Source organism: Hyperoodon ampullatus (genome assembly GCF_949752795.1).
Source record: "Hyperoodon ampullatus genome assembly, chromosome: 9".
Taxonomy (NCBI): domain Eukaryota; kingdom Metazoa; phylum Chordata; class Mammalia; order Artiodactyla; family Ziphiidae; genus Hyperoodon; species Hyperoodon ampullatus.
Window position 1 is genome coordinate 68,358,283 of NC_136922.1, and position 17,492 is coordinate 68,375,774.

A 17,492-nucleotide genomic window follows, 5' to 3' on the forward strand; every position below is an offset into this window, starting at 1 on the left:
TATCAAAGAGTGAAAATTACACTCATATGGTTTCTCTTTATCCTTAACAGCCAGGAAGTTTAACATGAAACTTGATGACAATAGTCATTATTATTGGCTTTGGGTTCTAGAATATTTATTTTCTTTGCCCTCATAAGGTTTTTAATTTTTAAAGGCCTCATTGTATTGGAATGTGTGTGTGTGTGTGTGTGTGTGTGTGTGTGTGTAACTGTAAGCTTGCAGAACTTCTTTTCAGAATTACATGAGCACTTTTTTTTTTTTTTTTTTTGGTAAGCAGAAGAATCAATCACACATGCTTCTTTCAGCCTTTCGTTAAAAGTCAAGTAGCAGATAAGGCCTCAGGAAATCTTGCTATTTGATTTATTTCTAAACATTCACAACGTAACATGTAGAGCTTCTTTTCCACTGAGGTTTCAGGTCTTTTTCCCATCACAGTTAATGAGTGGGTTTCATGTCTGTCTTTCCTGCCTTTCTCTAGGAAAGGGGCCCAGGAAAATGATGGTCAAAATTTCAGGACTTCTCTCAGAGTCTGATATGTTTCCAGCTAGTTGCCTCACTTAAAAACAGTATAAGCTCATACTGGTGGAATTTTTAAAGTCACGGAGCCCCTGATTTCCTTAAACGCAAAGCTAAAGCTTCAGTGAGTATAATAGACCTGCCCCACTGAGAGAGATTTCCAACCCTTCCTGCCAGAATGCGTTTCTCTCTAGAGCAGTTCCAGAGACGCTCTCCCTCCAATCATGAGGCCATTCCTGTGGGAGAGCTTTGTTTATTCCATTTCCAAAAGCACACTTTTCCCTCCTTTCTAGTTACTACTGCTTCACCACAGAAGCAAGTCACAGAACAAATCACAAAACCAAGCCAAAAGAGGAGATGAATAAATACACCAGACCATTCCTTCCCAACAAGGTGGTCACAGCACATAGGTACTCACTGTTAAGATGATGGAACGCAGTTGCTTCTGAGCCAAAATATTCGCCATCTCCTGTGGAAGAAAAACACACGGCCAGAAAAGCTTTGGTTAGAAAGATACATTTCCACATAGCCCCAGATGACTTTATCCTGGGGCGTGCTTCAAAACTGGATATCAGCAGTATTTCTTACCAAAGAAAGGACTCAAGTGGACAGTAGTATTCAAATTACTTTGTGAATGTTGTTTAGATAACAAAGCAGTAGCCAACAGCAAAGGAAGGAAATCTGGCACCTGCAAATTTCTTTTTTTTTTTTCCTTTGTTTTCTTGGGAATTTTCTCCTTCCAGGAAAAGGTAAGTGCTGAATAAAAATCAAACACTCTAAATGAAAGCAATGGCTCCCCACTGGAATGGCTCATCAGCTTTTATTAGACTGTGTATGTGCAGAGTTTTTACTACAAGGCAACATAACGCCTGCACAGAGGAGATTCCAATACTAGAGAGCCATCACTTTAAAGGTCTAAGACTTCTAAAAGCCATTTCATCTTAATCTGTGCAAAACCAAAGAGTGAGTAGTACATACCCCAGGGCTTAACAGTCTATGCAAATGAACTGAGTGAAGTTTTAGCAAAGGACAAACATCTGGGCAGATGCAAAGCCCTGGGGGCCGCACTCAGCATTCCTGGGCCTCAATTCTGCAGGCTGTGCTTTGTGCTTTGGCCTGCCTGACTGGCATAGAGGATTTGCAGGTGATTTTATTAAATGAAATGATTCACAGATGCCCTTTCTGAATATTGTCAAACAGGTACTAAGGGGAAATGAAATAGTTGAACACAATCTTGGTACAAACATCCCAAAGGAAAAATACTGCTCATATTCAGAAAGTCACTTGAATATTGTTTTCTGGTGCTTGGGGGGGTGTATTTTTAGTGTCACTACTCTTAATGAGTAGAGAAGAAACTAAGCTATGATTTAAAAACACAACCATGAATTCGATCAAGGTCAAAATAAACTTGGGGGTAGCAAGGAGAACTCAGAACACAGGGAGGAAGTACGAGGGGGCGCACAGGCAGGGCTGGACGAGCAGAATGGGAGTGCAAGGCCCACTTTGTGCTGACAAAGGGAACGTGGGGACTTACAGTCAGAGGACAATCAAGGATGTCAACACTGCTGTCTACATCAACCTAACGGCCATCGCCACCACAGAAAGGAAAGCCAGCAGGAGAGAAGAAGGAATGGAAATTCAGAGCACTCTGTTAGACGTTACAGCTTAATTTTAACGCCCCTGCTGACCCGTTGCATTGAAGAGAAAAGCACACAAATATGCTAAGGTGATCTAAAAGGGCTAGATGGCATCAAAGTCAAAATCCAATACTATACTACTATATATAAAGTAGATAACTAATAAGGACCTACTATATAGCACAGGAAACTCTACGCAATACTCTGTAATGACCTATATGGGAAAGGAATCTAAAAAAAGAGTGGATACAGGTATACGTATAACTCATTCACTTTGCTGTGTAGCAGAAAGTAACACAACATTGTAAATTAACTATACTCCAATAACAATTTTTAAAAAACAACGACAACGAAAACAAAATCCAATACTAAGTCCTCTTCCAACCTCTTGAAAACAAGAAGGCAAGGACGAGGACACCATCGTAAACAAGTTAAATGGCAATCCAGAAGGAACTGCCCTTCCATGGGTCGCAGAAAGCCATGCTTTCTTCCTGATCAAGACAGAAAGGTCCATCTTTTTTCTTCTTGGATCAGATGAAAACAAAAGGCCCAACGTTCCTTTATAATTCCTTTTCTTTAATAAAAATGAAATTATTGCTTTATTGACACACAAACCAAAAAAAAAGAAAAAAATTCTCTGTGCCTATGTCAGCCTATTGACTTAACAATTTTTAAAATAAGTTAGAAGGACAGTATATTTCCAACATCTACTAGAGCAATTATTATAATGATCTGTTTAAAATATTTATCTTCTGCATAAGAGTGTGGTCTTCTCAAGGGCACAAAGACTGTCCTTTTCATCTTTGCATTCCCAGCCACAGCACAATGGTCGGCACAGAGTAGGCAATGAATGTTTCATAAAACATCCCGCTACCCTCCTAAAGGAACAGGAACTTGATCAGAGAGAAAACAGAAAAGTCCTTGTCCACACCATGGATTTTTTTTTTTTTCCCAATATTAAGGAATGGTTTGAGTGAACTTGAGAATCTATGGAGAATATTTTATACCATTAGAATGATATAAAAGTATATAGATAGATATGAATATGGATATGGATACAGGCATACCTCAGAGATATTGCAAGTTTGGTTACAGACCACCACAATACAGCAAATACCACAATCAAGTGAGTCACACTATTTTGGTTTCCCAGTGCACATAAAAGTTATGTTTACACTATGCTGTAGTCTATTATGTATGCAATACATTTTGTCTAAGAAAACAATGTACATACCTTAATTTTAAAATACTTTATTGCTAAAAAATGATAACATCATCTAAACCTTCATAGGCTCATAATCTTTTTGCTGATGGAGGGCTTGAAATTTTGCCAGAATTACCAGAGACACCATGTGAGCAAATGCTGTCAGAAAATGGTGCCAGTAGACTTGGTCGATGCAGGGTTGCCACAAACTTTCAACGTGTAAAATAACACAGTATTTGCAAAGTACAATAAAGCGAAATGCAGTAAAACGAGGTCTGCCTGTATAGATAAACTGACATGGAAAGATGTCCACAAAATCTTCTTTAGTTTTAAAAGCAGTTAAAAAGAAACAAAAAACAGTGCATGCGGTATGATCACATCTAGTGAAAAAATGATGTCTGCAGGACAGTTTTTGCACAAAAAGCAAGAAGTAGGACCATGACAGTCCCACAGGTGTGAGTAGTTGCAGTGGTTCCCTCTCTGGGAATGCAATTATAGGTTTCCTTAAAATTTCTTCCTTTGGAATCTGTATTTTCGGATTTTTCTATCAAATCTTTTAACTATAAAGGGTTTTTTAAAAAGAATGCTTATCAAAACCATAAATATTTGTAGAGAAATTTGGAAGGGATCTGACCAACTTCTTTGCCATGAAAATAATAAAATAAATAATGGCAACTAGTTGTAAGAAAAAGGATCCACTTGCCCACCTAACAGCTATCCCCTCTCCCACAAAACAAGCACCCCTTCCCTTTATTAGGGCAGGAAAAGGGAGAGTCTCCAATACCTGGGAGGCAGAGGAAAGCATGACCCAACCCCCCACCTCCCAGGGAGGCTGACAGGGGACCATCCACAGAGGACGCAGTTAGGCCCAAGTTCACTGCTCTCTCAGGCAGGCCAACTCAATGAATGCAAAACAAAAATATCACCCAGGTCTGCCTGCCAAGTAAAAAGATCTGACTTTAGTCATATTTTTCTTCAGTAAAAGCAGAAATAAGGTATAGGTATTTAAAATTCTTCTAAATTCATTAACATTTTGAAAAATAAAGAAAATCCAGATAATAGAGTCCTACCAATGTGTTTGAGCCCAAGTTGGAAAGAAATGTTGAAATAAATAACATTTTTTGACTGAAGTGGAATTTTATCCAATGTCCAAAAGCTTTAAAAAGACAAACAAACAAACAACAACAAAAAAAGGGACATTCCTGTAAATCCAGTAAATAAGTGTTTAGAATTATGTTTTAATCTGATTGGAGTAAGAAAATGGGCTTGATGTCTTTCAGGTGTCGGTAAGTTCTTTACCAGGCAAATACAAGGCCATTCTGCGGGTGATGTCTCCTTGACTGGCATTCAGTGGGATGCTTTGCAGATAAGAGCAAGAATGAGGTTGGGATTCTAGCTTTGACTTTTATCAGCTCAGCAATCGGTCAAGTTCTCTACTTCCTTTGACTCTCAATTTCCTCATTTATAAAATGGAAATAATAAGACTTTCTATAGATATGAGAATTAAATGAAATGACATAAGACACTGAACATGGCATGGTGCATGGCAAACCCTCAAATATTATCATTGGTGACAGGCTTTGGGAAATTTTCCTGTTTGCCAAAAAAATTCAGACCTTTCAATCTTTCAAAACATAAGCCAATAACAATATATAATATACAGCAAGATGTCACCAACTAGCTTGATTTTCTGCTTTAAAGGCCTCCACTGATGTTCAGAAAATAACAACAAATAAACTTTTCTTCATTATGAACTCGAAATAATTTTGAGCCAACTCTTTCTTAACTCACTAAAATGTACTTTAAAAATTAAAAATCGAAATATTCATTTTCTTGACCAACAATAATCACTGATTCATCTTAAATTCAACATAGTTTATAAGTCCAAGTTAATTTTCTATCGACAAGTATCGTCATTTTTATTTCAAAGACTAAATTAGTCAGATAATACTTTGGATTTTCTGCTGGTTGATATACACCCTATCTTTCTTAGTTGAATTGTTTTCTTAAATGGTTTAATGTTATTAGGCTACCCTTTGTGATTTATTATTAATACAGCAATATACAGCAAAACTGTACCATGTCGGTCTCATGGAGCCTAATTTTTCAAAAATAAAAAAAGATTTGATTAGCAGAATCCAAACCTAATGTTAATGGTATTCCTAATATAATGGTATCCCATTATGTTTTCATTGTTATCATTGTCCTGGAGTCAGCATAGATTGGCATCTAATTCCCTATTTTTCCATGGTCATTCAATTCCAATTCAACAGATTAACAGCAGTTTCAGTGTAACAGAAAGATGTAAGATGTATGCATCTTACTCGTGTCTAGATGCAGAGATCCAAGTGAAATTGTAGCACTTGGGGTGAGCATGAGCTTTCATTTCCTCTAATCCAACCACAGGAAAAAAGACAGTCTCAAGAGGTCCAATCAGCATTCTGGCCTGGCTCTTGACCCCACTCTACAAGCAGCCATCAGTGGCCTGGCCAGTAGAAGGATCAAGCTTCTCAATGCCCATGTCAGGTTTATGTATGTGCTGCCCATGTCAGGCTTGTGAACATGCCCAGGCAATTTGCTGGGATGATGGGAATTACCATGAGCCCAGTATTTAGATATAAATATAAAAGGAGCGGCCCTACCCATGATCCCACTTAAGATGGGCAAAGCCACCCTTAAAAATCCAGCCTGAAGCATAGGCTTGGGGAGGACAGGCACCTCCTGGCTCCAGCCAACACCAAACCAAAAGCACAGGAAACTATAAAGCCACTCTACTTACTGTGCAAACATAGCCCCTAGGAATGAGCAAACAATCCTAAATGGAAAACAAACCAGAAACCTTCACATTTAGCCACTGAGATTTAAAATTTTTGGCAACGAAAAAATAAAGTAAAAAAAAATAAAATTCTTGACACAGTGTTCAGTAGCATGCTAGCTTTCTAAATTCTTCTAAAACAATTTATTAGTAACTGTCATCAAGCTCCCCAGTACACTTTCTAAAGGTTGAAAAATCTCATATTTCCATACAGTTTATAAATGAAGTAAATTGTGACCAAGGTAACAAGTATGTTATGTTGATGGAAAAAAAAAAACAGGAATGGATTCTGAGGTGTGAACCAAATTCTAAGACATGCAAAAACCCACTTCTTCTACAACCACTTTATAAAAGTCCTTTCCCTAGTTGAAGAAGAACCAATATCAAAGGGTAGATTTCATGTAGGTCCATTTCAGGGGTTTCTTCCTCTTGTTTGCACAGAGGAGGGGAAATGAATTGCTCAGTCTTCCTGGCCACATCCACACACAGAAGCAGAAATATCACCAAGCAAAGAGCCCCTCTCACAGATGAACAGTTATCTCAACCCCTGCAGCAATTTTCACCTTCCCTGTCCTGTCTTCTCACCTTCCCATCTCATACCTCCCTGGGGAAAGCATGACAACTCTCAGGGTCTATGTTTTCTCATCAGGCAAATGGGGACAATCCCTCCCTGGACCCAGTGAGTATCCAATGAAATGACAGAAGATCACAGGGGCTTCTAACTCTGCATCCACCACAGAGGCAGAGTTTCATCTTTATTTCATCTCTTTGTTCTGGGCTTCTATGTTGGGTTTCATGTGATGAAAGGGCTCTACCACTGGAACACTCCTAACTTTCCGCATCAGACAGGGGCTTGCCCATCTCCACCTAGTTCCCACTGGATCTGTGAATGATCCCAGGATGTCCAGGCAAACCACTGAGCAGCAAGGAGCCCCAAAGGAGTTCCTGGGATGGGAAGGGGAAGGCTCTCTCTGCACCAAAAGTTGCCAGCACAACTGGGCACAGTCTTTAAGACAAAAGAAGTGCAACTTACCTGCCTCTTCTCATCAGGAGCCTTCAGGAAAAGTGCATTAATCACTGCAATGGTATAGGTTTGGATTTCTTGATCTGTCCTGTAAAGACACACAGTAATACAGAAAGTCAGAAGAGGCTACCCCTGAGTTAGACCATGATAAAGCTCATGATTATCTCCCCCAGAACAGTGAGAGAGAAAGCCAGGACCTAGAAAACGCATACAGCACTGAAAAAATATTTCGACCATCACGAGGCTGGAAACACAGGGAGGGGACAATTACTATTGCTAGCCAGACAAAACACACTCAGTGGAGATCACCCAGACATACAGGTGGCCAGCTGGCTCTCTCCGCTTCTCCTCTATTAGTCAAAAACATGGACCAGGGGATGTATGTGTGTATGTGTGTGTGTGTATGTGATTTTCTGTCTGAAGCATGAAGTATACCTGGTAATAGTCCTGGCTATCCCTACATTCCTGGGCTTATGATAAGGGAAACTGTTTTGTCGCCATGGCAATAATATTACATATTCTAAAAATCTATTTTTCAAATAGAAACTTTTTTTAAAATTTAACATCTTTATTGGAGTATAATTGCTTTACAATGTTGTGCTAGTTTCTGCTGTACAACAAAATGAATCAGCTATATGTATACATATATCCCCATATCCCCTCCCTCTTGTGTCTCCCCCCCACCCTCCCTATCCCACCCCTAGGTAGTCACAAAGCACGGAGCTGATCTCCCTGTGCTATGCAGCTGCCTCCCACTAGCTATCTACCAAATAGAAACTTTTAAATAACAAAAGAATAGGTTTTTATGTTTACAAATCTGCTTTTCACAGGAATGAAATTGGAAATTTCAAAAGAAGCCAAGATCTAATGTTAGCTGCAGGGTAAATAGTAAATGAGAAGGACCCAAGGCTAAGGACCAGAGGCCTGTAGGCTATATTTAGAGATAATTTAGGAAGAGGCAGAGCTTAGAACACAGCCTTTGGCAGGATGAAATTCTAAGCCCAGTGCCCCACAGGCTGGCTGTGTGGCCTTGGACAAGTTCACGGGGTGTCTCTACACAGTTTCCTCATCTGTAACACTGGGTAAAAACACTCTTATTTCAAGGAACTGCCTTTAGGATAAAATGAGGTAATGCATATAAAATCTTTAGTACAGCACTTAGCAAATGAGCAACTCTCCACTTGGCAAAGCGCTCTATAAATGCACAGTGATGCCCTCGAGATTCAGAGAAAAGATACAGACTTTTAAGTTGATACAGTTCACATTCAGGGACATGTGAAACTGGTATTATTTCCAGAGAGATTTCACACAAAATCATCATTTTAGAGCATACGTTAATTTTCCCTGAGGCCACAATCCATAGACTGTGTGACTTAACATTTTACATTCTAGTCACCATCCCCCCTCCATATGAAGGAAACCTCTAATGCACTTTGGTAGTTTATATTATAAACACAGTCAACATTTTCGGTATATTGAGAACTACTGAATACTCCCTCGCATCCCCATCCTACACCCCCAACCCAAACAGGCCAATCAGGTTTCTTCTTGAAAATTTGCCAGTGTGACCTGAGAGACCAGGGGCCGCAGTTACTAGGAGCCAAGTCACGTGACTGCCAGCCAGTGCGCTAGAGAAAAGGCCTGTTGTGAGGACTCCAAGGAGGCCATAGTTTCTGTCCTTCCCAAGGCTTAGCTACTTAAGTCATTCCTCGGTTCTATAAAGTGCGCCAGCATCCTTTCAATAAACTCCCTGTCCTAGCTCAGGATGCTTCTTGCCACCTGCAATCCAAATACTTTAATTGATAAAGTGGCATTGTACAAGGGATTCCTTCTCAGGCTTGTATCATCAGAGGCAACCTTACTAGTTACCTAAGCATAGAGAGAAGGAGAGATCTCCAAAGACCGAAGTCCGCTAGGGCAGCTGTCTCATAGCTCAAGCCTCTTAAAAAATTTGTATATTATAGAATACAGCAATCAAAGGTCACTGTAATCACCTGGAGCCTAAGAAAGAAGCCTGGCTTTAAAAATTCCTAATTAAGTATGAAAATTCTCATTATATCACAGAAAGCACTATTTTATATGACTAAGGATAAAGACTCTGTTGAGAACTTAAGAGAACAAATTGTCCTATTGTGTCTTATTAAAAGTAAAACTCTACTGATATCTACGAACATTGATCAGAAGTGAGTGCCTACCAAGGCACTGGGGGCAGACCAGTGACAAGAGCAGCCAAGGGGAGCACCCAGGGCAAGTAACTGTGCCATGTCAGTGTGGTGGGGGACAAGCATGGAACATGGTTTGATTATATACCAAATCAAGATTCTTTTTCTGTATATTAGTCAAACCAATATGAAACCTTTCCCGGGGGGTTATGGTGGCTGTCCACCTGAAGCATTTTCCCTTCCCACTGTGGTGGAGTCAATCTTGCTTACCCTTGAAGATGGGGAATGAGTTGGCCAATAGTGATCTCTTGTGCCACCTTCTGGTAGAGGTCATGGCTGTTGAGCACCATGGACTCCAGAATGGCCAAGGACCGCTGCAGGATGGAGACGTCTATGGCTGACTTGTTGACAAAACTTGCTATCTGAAAACCCAAGCGGGACACAACTCATGGTAAGCAGAGCAAAGAAGTAGAGAAGGGAGCAGATCAAGTAAATCGGGAGCTCATTTAAGAAACACCAGACACCGAGGACGAAAAGTACCTGGAATAGTACTATTACAGAAGAATAGTCAGAAACGCATGGAGTCAACAGTGATTGTTCACCAGCTTATTACAGACCACTATTTATATCCTATTTCTCTAACTCAGTAATAAGCAATCTTAAAAAGGAAACAGCTTCAAAGAATTATTCTGTCTGGTGTTTCTGGAATGATTCTGAGTTTCAGCTTTCAGGGGCAGACAATTTCAACACATAGATTGTAAGAACTCTTCTGTTTCTTTGAGACAGTAATTTCAACATATACTAATAGCCATTCCCTTCCATTTCCAGGCTACTCCTTCACCCACATGATCTGTGGCTTTTATGTTCTTATTATGTTCCTGTTACATTCTTAAGGGAGTTACATTCTTAAGGGACTCACACAAATCACACTTGTCAACACAATGCAACTGGCAACTTCTCACTCACTGGCTACTCTCCTTTTTATTCAATGAAACACTCTTTCCCCCATTCTTCCAATTTCTTATGGTTAAAATAAATTCTTCTCAAATTTAGCAAACAGGAAAACATTTAAATTAGAAGTGTTAAAAGTTAAAATAGTCATTTAAGCTCTAAAATACATTCCCTAAGGTATTAATCACTAAAGCCTCAAACATAATAAATCACAAATAAGAGGGAAGTAAAATAAGGGTTAGAATAATGGATCACAGTAACCCAAACACATGGGTACCATGAAGGTTTTATTTTAGAGGCCTCATTAAAAGTTATTACTGTCTGTTGACAACTCACACTAAAATGCTGTTATTATATCATCATAATGACTGCTTTCTTAAAAGCTAAATAATTTGGTTCCATGACAAATTGACACTTACTGCTCCCCCCCATCAAAACTAATTTCTCCCTTTCTGCTGTCTCACTGTCCCCTTGTCCTCATCCTCTCTCCATCGTTGTACAAGATAAAATGCAAAAGGACCATGACAACTGACAGTTACCAGCTCAACTGTTTTTAGCCCAATGACTCCCCAGTGAAAGTAGGGGTGAGGGGTACAGATATTAACACCCCCTGTGCCTCCAGATACACCTGGATCTCAGGGGGTGAAAAATAAATGACATGAAGAAATAAAGTAACATTATGATTTTATATTCCAAAAAGTTATTATTTTATACTACAGACTACAGGAAGAGTATGAGAACTTTAAGATTCTCAAAAGACTGCTTTACCTCCTTTCACAGCTAGTAAACTTCTCTAATGTTTACTGTCCCTGCCAAGCCCTCGCCTTAATCCTCATAGCCTGGGTGAGCTCCCCTATGATATCTATCATGCCACCTTTCCTTCTCTGAGGCCAACTTTCTCTCCCCCAAATCCAATGACCCTCATACCGTGCTCATGGTTTAACACCTAACTTAGATCTCTTCTAAATAGAATATAAATTCTTTGACTTCCCCACCAGCACCACCTCAACCATTTGTCATTGTCCAAGTATAATTCTTGGCACTTATTAGAAAACTGAAGAACTCACAAAGAAGTGCATTGACAGTAATTCTGATTTCTCTGCACTAATTCTATTCTCCTTCCATGCTCCTTTTCTTGTCTCCATTTAGTAAATTTGGATGTACCTTTAAGACTCCATGGAGAATCCTCCAGCTGAAAGCTGATGGTCAACCTCCCTCCCCCACCCTCTAGCCTTCATCCCTTCTTTGCATTCATTCAAGTAATGTGTATTGACCATATGCTATGAAACAGGCTTGCACTGACCTAGGGATCTGGAAATCAAGAGATGAGCAAACACACATGACTTTTAACTTCAAGGACTTTATAATCTAGCACAGACAGACAGATTAAAAAGTCATTTACTATGAAGTATGTTACATGCTTATTCTTGGCATCCAAAAGTATACTGCCACTTAGACATTCCAACAAAGCCTAAAATTAAATGGGCTAAAAATCAATCTCATTGACTTCTTATTCCTGTCTTCTCAAGTATCACCTTTCTCGAAGTTTGCCATAATCATTAGTGATTAATAGTCTTAGTTCCCTACTTTCTATTTCTATGGACACATTTGCAACGTCTCCCCTATGATACATGTTCAGTTGTATATACACAACACTGGCCCACGGTCCAACTCCTTCCTGGGTTACTAAGACAGCATCTTCTTCAGTTTCCTCTATGTTTAAGATTTCCCTCTAATACAAATTTACCCTTTACTTCCATAAATATCCTGTGACAGTATTTCCTTTCTTGAAATAATCAAAACTCTCAACGTAGGGCTTCCCTGGTGGCGCAGTGGTTGAGAGTCCGCCTGCCGATGCAGGGGACACGGGTTCGTGCCCCGGTCCGGGAGGGTCCCACATGCTGCGGAGCGGCTGGGCCCGTGAGCCATGGCCGCTGAGCCTGCGCGTCCGGAGCCTGTGCTCCGCAACGGGAGAGGCCACAGCAGTGAGAGGCCCGCATACCGCAAAAAAAAAAAAAAACTCTCAATGTTTTCCTGGTATGAAGCACACTTTCTTATAATGGGTTTTAAAGTTCTCTGCAAATTATTAACTCTCACCTGCTCCCAACAGGCTTATACAATGATGGTAAAACAGGCTATGGCCTTTGCTTTCATTCAGACATTGTACCCCACATATATATTCCATTTCCATTTGCCATTTTTATATATTTCTCTCTCATGAAACTAATCCATTACCTTCCTCAAGGTATTGTTTAAAGTTAATCTTTTCTATCACTTCAGCTCTTCCTTGACACATAGATCCCATCTCTTCAGCAAGCCTGAAGCAGGGTACAAAATTTTGTGTAACACACTAAGCTGGCAGAGAGCAGGCACACAACTCATTAGAGTCTTATGCACAATTCTGTAGGAGATACTAGTTGTTTTTTGAAACTAACTTCTATCTTTTGCCTTATTTGTCAATAGTTTTTAACTAGACATCTAAATGACCCAATATTGTCAACTAATGAGTACTAATAACCAAGGCATCCGGGCTGATTGAGCAAACATGATGACTGTAGACAGGCTCCTTATTGGTGCATGGACAAATTTGTGACTGTATAAATGTTATTTTCCATGTCTAGCTTAAAAACTATAGATCGTAGTATAGCTATAGAAGGTTAAAGATTGTCTGGTTAAATTTTAATTTCCCTTAGCTTCCCAAAAGTCAATAATGACTTCCTTTGCCTTTAAATTTTTCCCAGCTCCATTTCTGTACTTTTGGTCAACACAGGTGAGCTGGCCTAAACCAATCAAAGGACAGCTTCTTGAAAGTAGGTCTGTATCAAAGGGAAAAAGAGGTAGGAGGAACTAACAGTAATTATATATATTACCTCCACATGCTTCCACTCATTTAAAAGTGCTACCAAAATAAAACATAGGAATATTTGGGTGACTTTTAAGAAGCTAAGGGTCATCACATGAATTAATGATACAAATTATTAAAATTACATAAACACTTCTTTGAATCACTTAGATTGAGATCTTAAAATTATCCTGAGTTATCAAAACAGAAAAGATCCATGGAGAACATGGAGCTCCACTCCCATATTTTAAATTATCTGGGCAGAGGCCCATAAATCTCTCAAGTTTTTAAGAGGCAAAAATTATTGGGTGTCTAAGCTGAAACTGGCTGGATGTTTATCCAGACACTGAAAATACTGCAGGGTGAACCAGGCCCTCCTGCAGAGCTAAGGTTTCAAGAGCATTTGTATAAAATTTTCCTTCCAAGAAAAATCACTGATATTATACTTGGCTAGGGGAAAACCAACTGGTAACACAGAAAGTTCTAGGTTTGTTTTTTTTTTTTCATTTCTTTCCTCTCCATGCCTTCTGACCCTCTCCCTAAGAAGCCAAGTCTTTAAAAAGCAACAATGTTGGAGAAGCAGAGGTAAGATGGCGGAAGAGTAAGACGTGGAGATCACCTTCCTCCCCATGGATACACCAGAAATACAGCTACACGTGGAACAACTCCTACAGAACACATACTGAACGCTGGCAGAAGACCCCAGACCTCCCAAAAGGCAAGAAACTCCCCACGTACCTGGGTAGGGCAAAGCGGAGAGATTCCCGCACAGAGGAGCGGTGCCGAGCGGCACTCACCAGCCCGGGAGGCTTGTCTGCTCGCCCGCTGGGGCGGGCGGCGCTGGAAGCTGAGGCTTGGGCTTCGGTCAGAGCGCAGGGAGAGGACTGGGGCTGGCGGCGAGAACTCAGCCTGAAGGGGGCTAGTGTGCCGCGGCTGGCCGGGAGGGAGTCCGGGAAAACTCTGGAGCTGCCTAAGAGGCAAGAGACTTTTTCTTCCCTCTGGGTTTCCTGGTGCGCGAGGAGAGGGGATTAAGAGCGCTGCTTAAAGGGGCTCCACAGACGGGCGCGAGTCGCGGCTGAAAGCGCGGAGCCCAGAGACGGGCGTGGGACGCTGGGGCTGCTGCTGCCGCCGCCAAGAAGCCTGTGTGCGAGCGCAAGTCACTGCCCACACCGCCCTTCCGGGAGCCTGTTCAGCCCGCCACTGCCGGGGTCCCGGGATCCAGGGGCGGCTTCCCTGGGAGAACGCACGGCGCGCCTCGGGCTAGTGCAACGTCACGCCGACCTCCGCTGTAGGCTCGCCCTGCACTCCGTGCCCCTCCCTCCCGCCCGGCCTGAGTGAGCCAGAGTCCCCGAAGAGGCTGCTCCTTTTACCCTGTCCTGTCTGAGCGAAGAACAGACGCCCTCCGGCGACCTACACGCAGAGGCGGGGCCAAATCCAAAGCTGAGACCCAGGAGCTGTGAGAACAAAGAAGAGAAAGGGAAACCTCTCCCAGCAGCCTCAGAAGCAGCGGATTAAAGCTCCACAATCAACTTGATGTACTCTGCATCTGTGGAATACATGAATAGTCAACAAATCATCCCAAATTGAGGAGCCAGGAGTCAGTGCTGTGCCTCTGAGGTGGGAGAGCCAACTTCAGGACACTGGTCCACAAGAGACCTCCCAGCTCCACATAATATCAAACGGCGAAAATCTTCCAGAGATCTCCATCTCAACACCAGGACCCAGCTTCACTCAACGACCAGCAAGCTACAGTGCTGGACACCCTATGCCAAACAACTAGCAAGACAGGAACACAACGCCACCCATTAGCACAGAGGTGGCCTAAAATCATAAAAAGTCCGCAGACACCCCAAAACACACCACCAGACGTGGACCTGCCCATCAGAAAGACAAGATCCAGCCTCATCCAGCAGAACACAGGCACTAGTCCCCACCACCAGGAAGCCTACACAACCCACTAAACCAACCTTAGCCACTGGGGACAGACACCAAAAACAACGGGAACTACGAACCTGCAGCCTGCAAAAAGGAGACCCCAAACACAGTAACATAAGCAAAATGAGAAGACAGAAAAACACACAGCAGGAGAAGGAGCAAGATAAAAACCCACCAGACCTAACAAATGAAGAGGTAATAGGCAGTCTACCTGAAAAAGAATTCAGAATAATGATGGTAAAGATGATCCAAGATTCTATTTCCAAGATCCAAAATCTTGGAAATAGAATAGACAAAATGCAAGAAACAGTTAACAAGGACCTAGAAGAACTAAAGATGAATCAAGCATCGATGAAAAACACAATAAATGAAATTAAAAATACTCTAGATGGGATCAATAGCAGAATAACTGAGGCAGAAGAACGGATAAGTGAGGTGGAAGATAAAATAGTGGAAATAACTGCTGCAGAGCAAAATAAAGAAAAAAGAATGAAAAGAACAGAGGAGAGTCTCAGAGACCTCTGGGACAACATTAAACGCACCAACATTCGAATTATAGGGGTTCCAGAAGAAGAAGAGAAAAAGAAAGGGACTGAGAAAATATTTGAAGAGATTATAGTTGAAAACTTCCCTAATATGGGAAAGGAAATAGTTAATCAAGTCCAGGAGGCACAGAGAGTCCCATACAGAATAAATCCAAGGAGAAATACGCCAAGACACATATTAATCAAACTGTCAAAAATTAAACACAAAGAAATCCTATTAAAAGCAGCAAGGCAAAAACAACAAATAACACACAAGGGAATCCCCATAAGGTTAACAGCTGATCTCTCAGCAGAAACTCTACAAGCCAGAAGGGAGTGGCAGGACATAATTAAAGTGATGAAGGAGAAAAACCTGCAACCAAGATTACTCTACCCAGCAAGGATCTCATTCAGATTTGATGGAGAAATTAAAACGTTTACAGACAAGCAAAAGCTGAGAGAGTTCAGCACCACCAAACCAGCTTTACAACAAATGCTAAAGGAACTTCTCTAGGCAAGAAACACAACAGAAGGAAAAGACCTACAATAACGAACCCAAAACAATTAAGGAAATGGGAATAGGAACATACATATCGATAATTACCTTAAATGTAAATGGACTAAATGCTCCCACCAAAAGACACAGATTGGCTGAATGGATACAAAAACAAGACCCATATATATGCTGTCTACAAGAGACCCACTTCAGACCTAGAGACACATACAGACTGAAAGTAAGGGGATGGAAAAAGATATTCCATGCAAATGGAAACCAAAAGAAAGCTGGAGTAGCAATTCTCATATCAGACAAAATAGACTTTAAAATAAAGACTATTAGAAGAGACAAAGAAGGACACTACATAATGATCAAGGGATCGATCCAAGAAGAAGATATAACAATTGTAAATATTTATGCACCAAACGTAGGAGCACCTCAATACATAAGGCAAATACTAACAGCCATAAAAGGAGAAATCGACAGTAACACAATCATAGTAGGGGACTTTAACACCCTACTTTCACCAATGGACAGATCATCCAAAATGAAAATAAATAAGGAAACACAAGCTTTAAATGATACATTAAACAAGATGGACTTAATTGATATTTATAGGACATTCCATCCAAAAACAACAGAATACACATTTTTCTCAAGTGCTCATGGAACATTCTCCAGGATAGATCATATCTTGGGTCACAAATCAAGCCTTGGTAAATTTAAGAAAATTGAAATTGTATCAAGTATCTTTTCTGACCACAATGCTATGAGACTAGATATCAATTACAGGAAAAGAGCTGTAAAAAATACAAACACATGGAGGCTAAACAATACACTACTTAATAACGAAGTGATCACTGAAGAAATCAAAGAGGAAATTTAAAAATACCTAGAAACAAATGACAATGGAGACACGACGACCCAAAACCTATGGGATGCAGCAAAAGCAGTTCTAAGAGGGAAGTTTATAGCAATAAAATCCCACCTTAAGAAACAGGAAACATCTCGAATAAACAACCTAACCTTGCACCTAAAGCAATTAGAGAAAGAAGAACAAAAACATCCCAAAGTTAGCAGAAGGAAAGAAATCATAAAAATCAGATCAGAAATAAATGAAAAAGAAATGAAGGAAACGATAGCAAAGATCAATAAAACTAAAAGCTGGTTCTTTGAGAACATAAACAAAATTGATAAACCATTAGCCAGACTCATCAAGAAAAAAAGGGAGAAGACTCAAATCAATAGAATTAGAAATGAAAAAGGAGAAGTAACAACTGACACTGCAGAAATACAAAAGATCATGAGAGATTATTACAAGCAACTCTATGCCAATAAAATGGACAACCTGGAAGAAATGGACAAATTCTTAGAAATGCACAACCT

General features: G+C 40.6%; 1 protein-coding gene across 2 annotated transcripts in view; it reads right to left on the reverse strand.

The window, feature by feature from the left end:
- ELMO1 (engulfment and cell motility 1) overlaps positions 1 to 17,492 on the reverse strand; it is a gene marked incomplete at both ends in the record, with an annotated part of 466,567 nt that overhangs the window by 350,940 nt on the left and 98,135 nt on the right. The window contains 4 exons of one of the 2 annotated variants that reach the window (XM_079711467.1): positions 935 to 985; positions 2,051 to 2,095; positions 7,206 to 7,284; positions 9,629 to 9,780. In XM_079711467.1, the coding sequence (XP_079567593.1) occupies positions 935 to 985; positions 2,051 to 2,095; positions 7,206 to 7,284; positions 9,629 to 9,780 (327 nt within the window). The remainder of the gene's footprint in view (positions 1 to 934; positions 986 to 2,050; positions 2,096 to 7,205; positions 7,285 to 9,628; positions 9,781 to 17,492) is intronic. The other variant, XM_079711468.1, reaches the window with a different exon arrangement.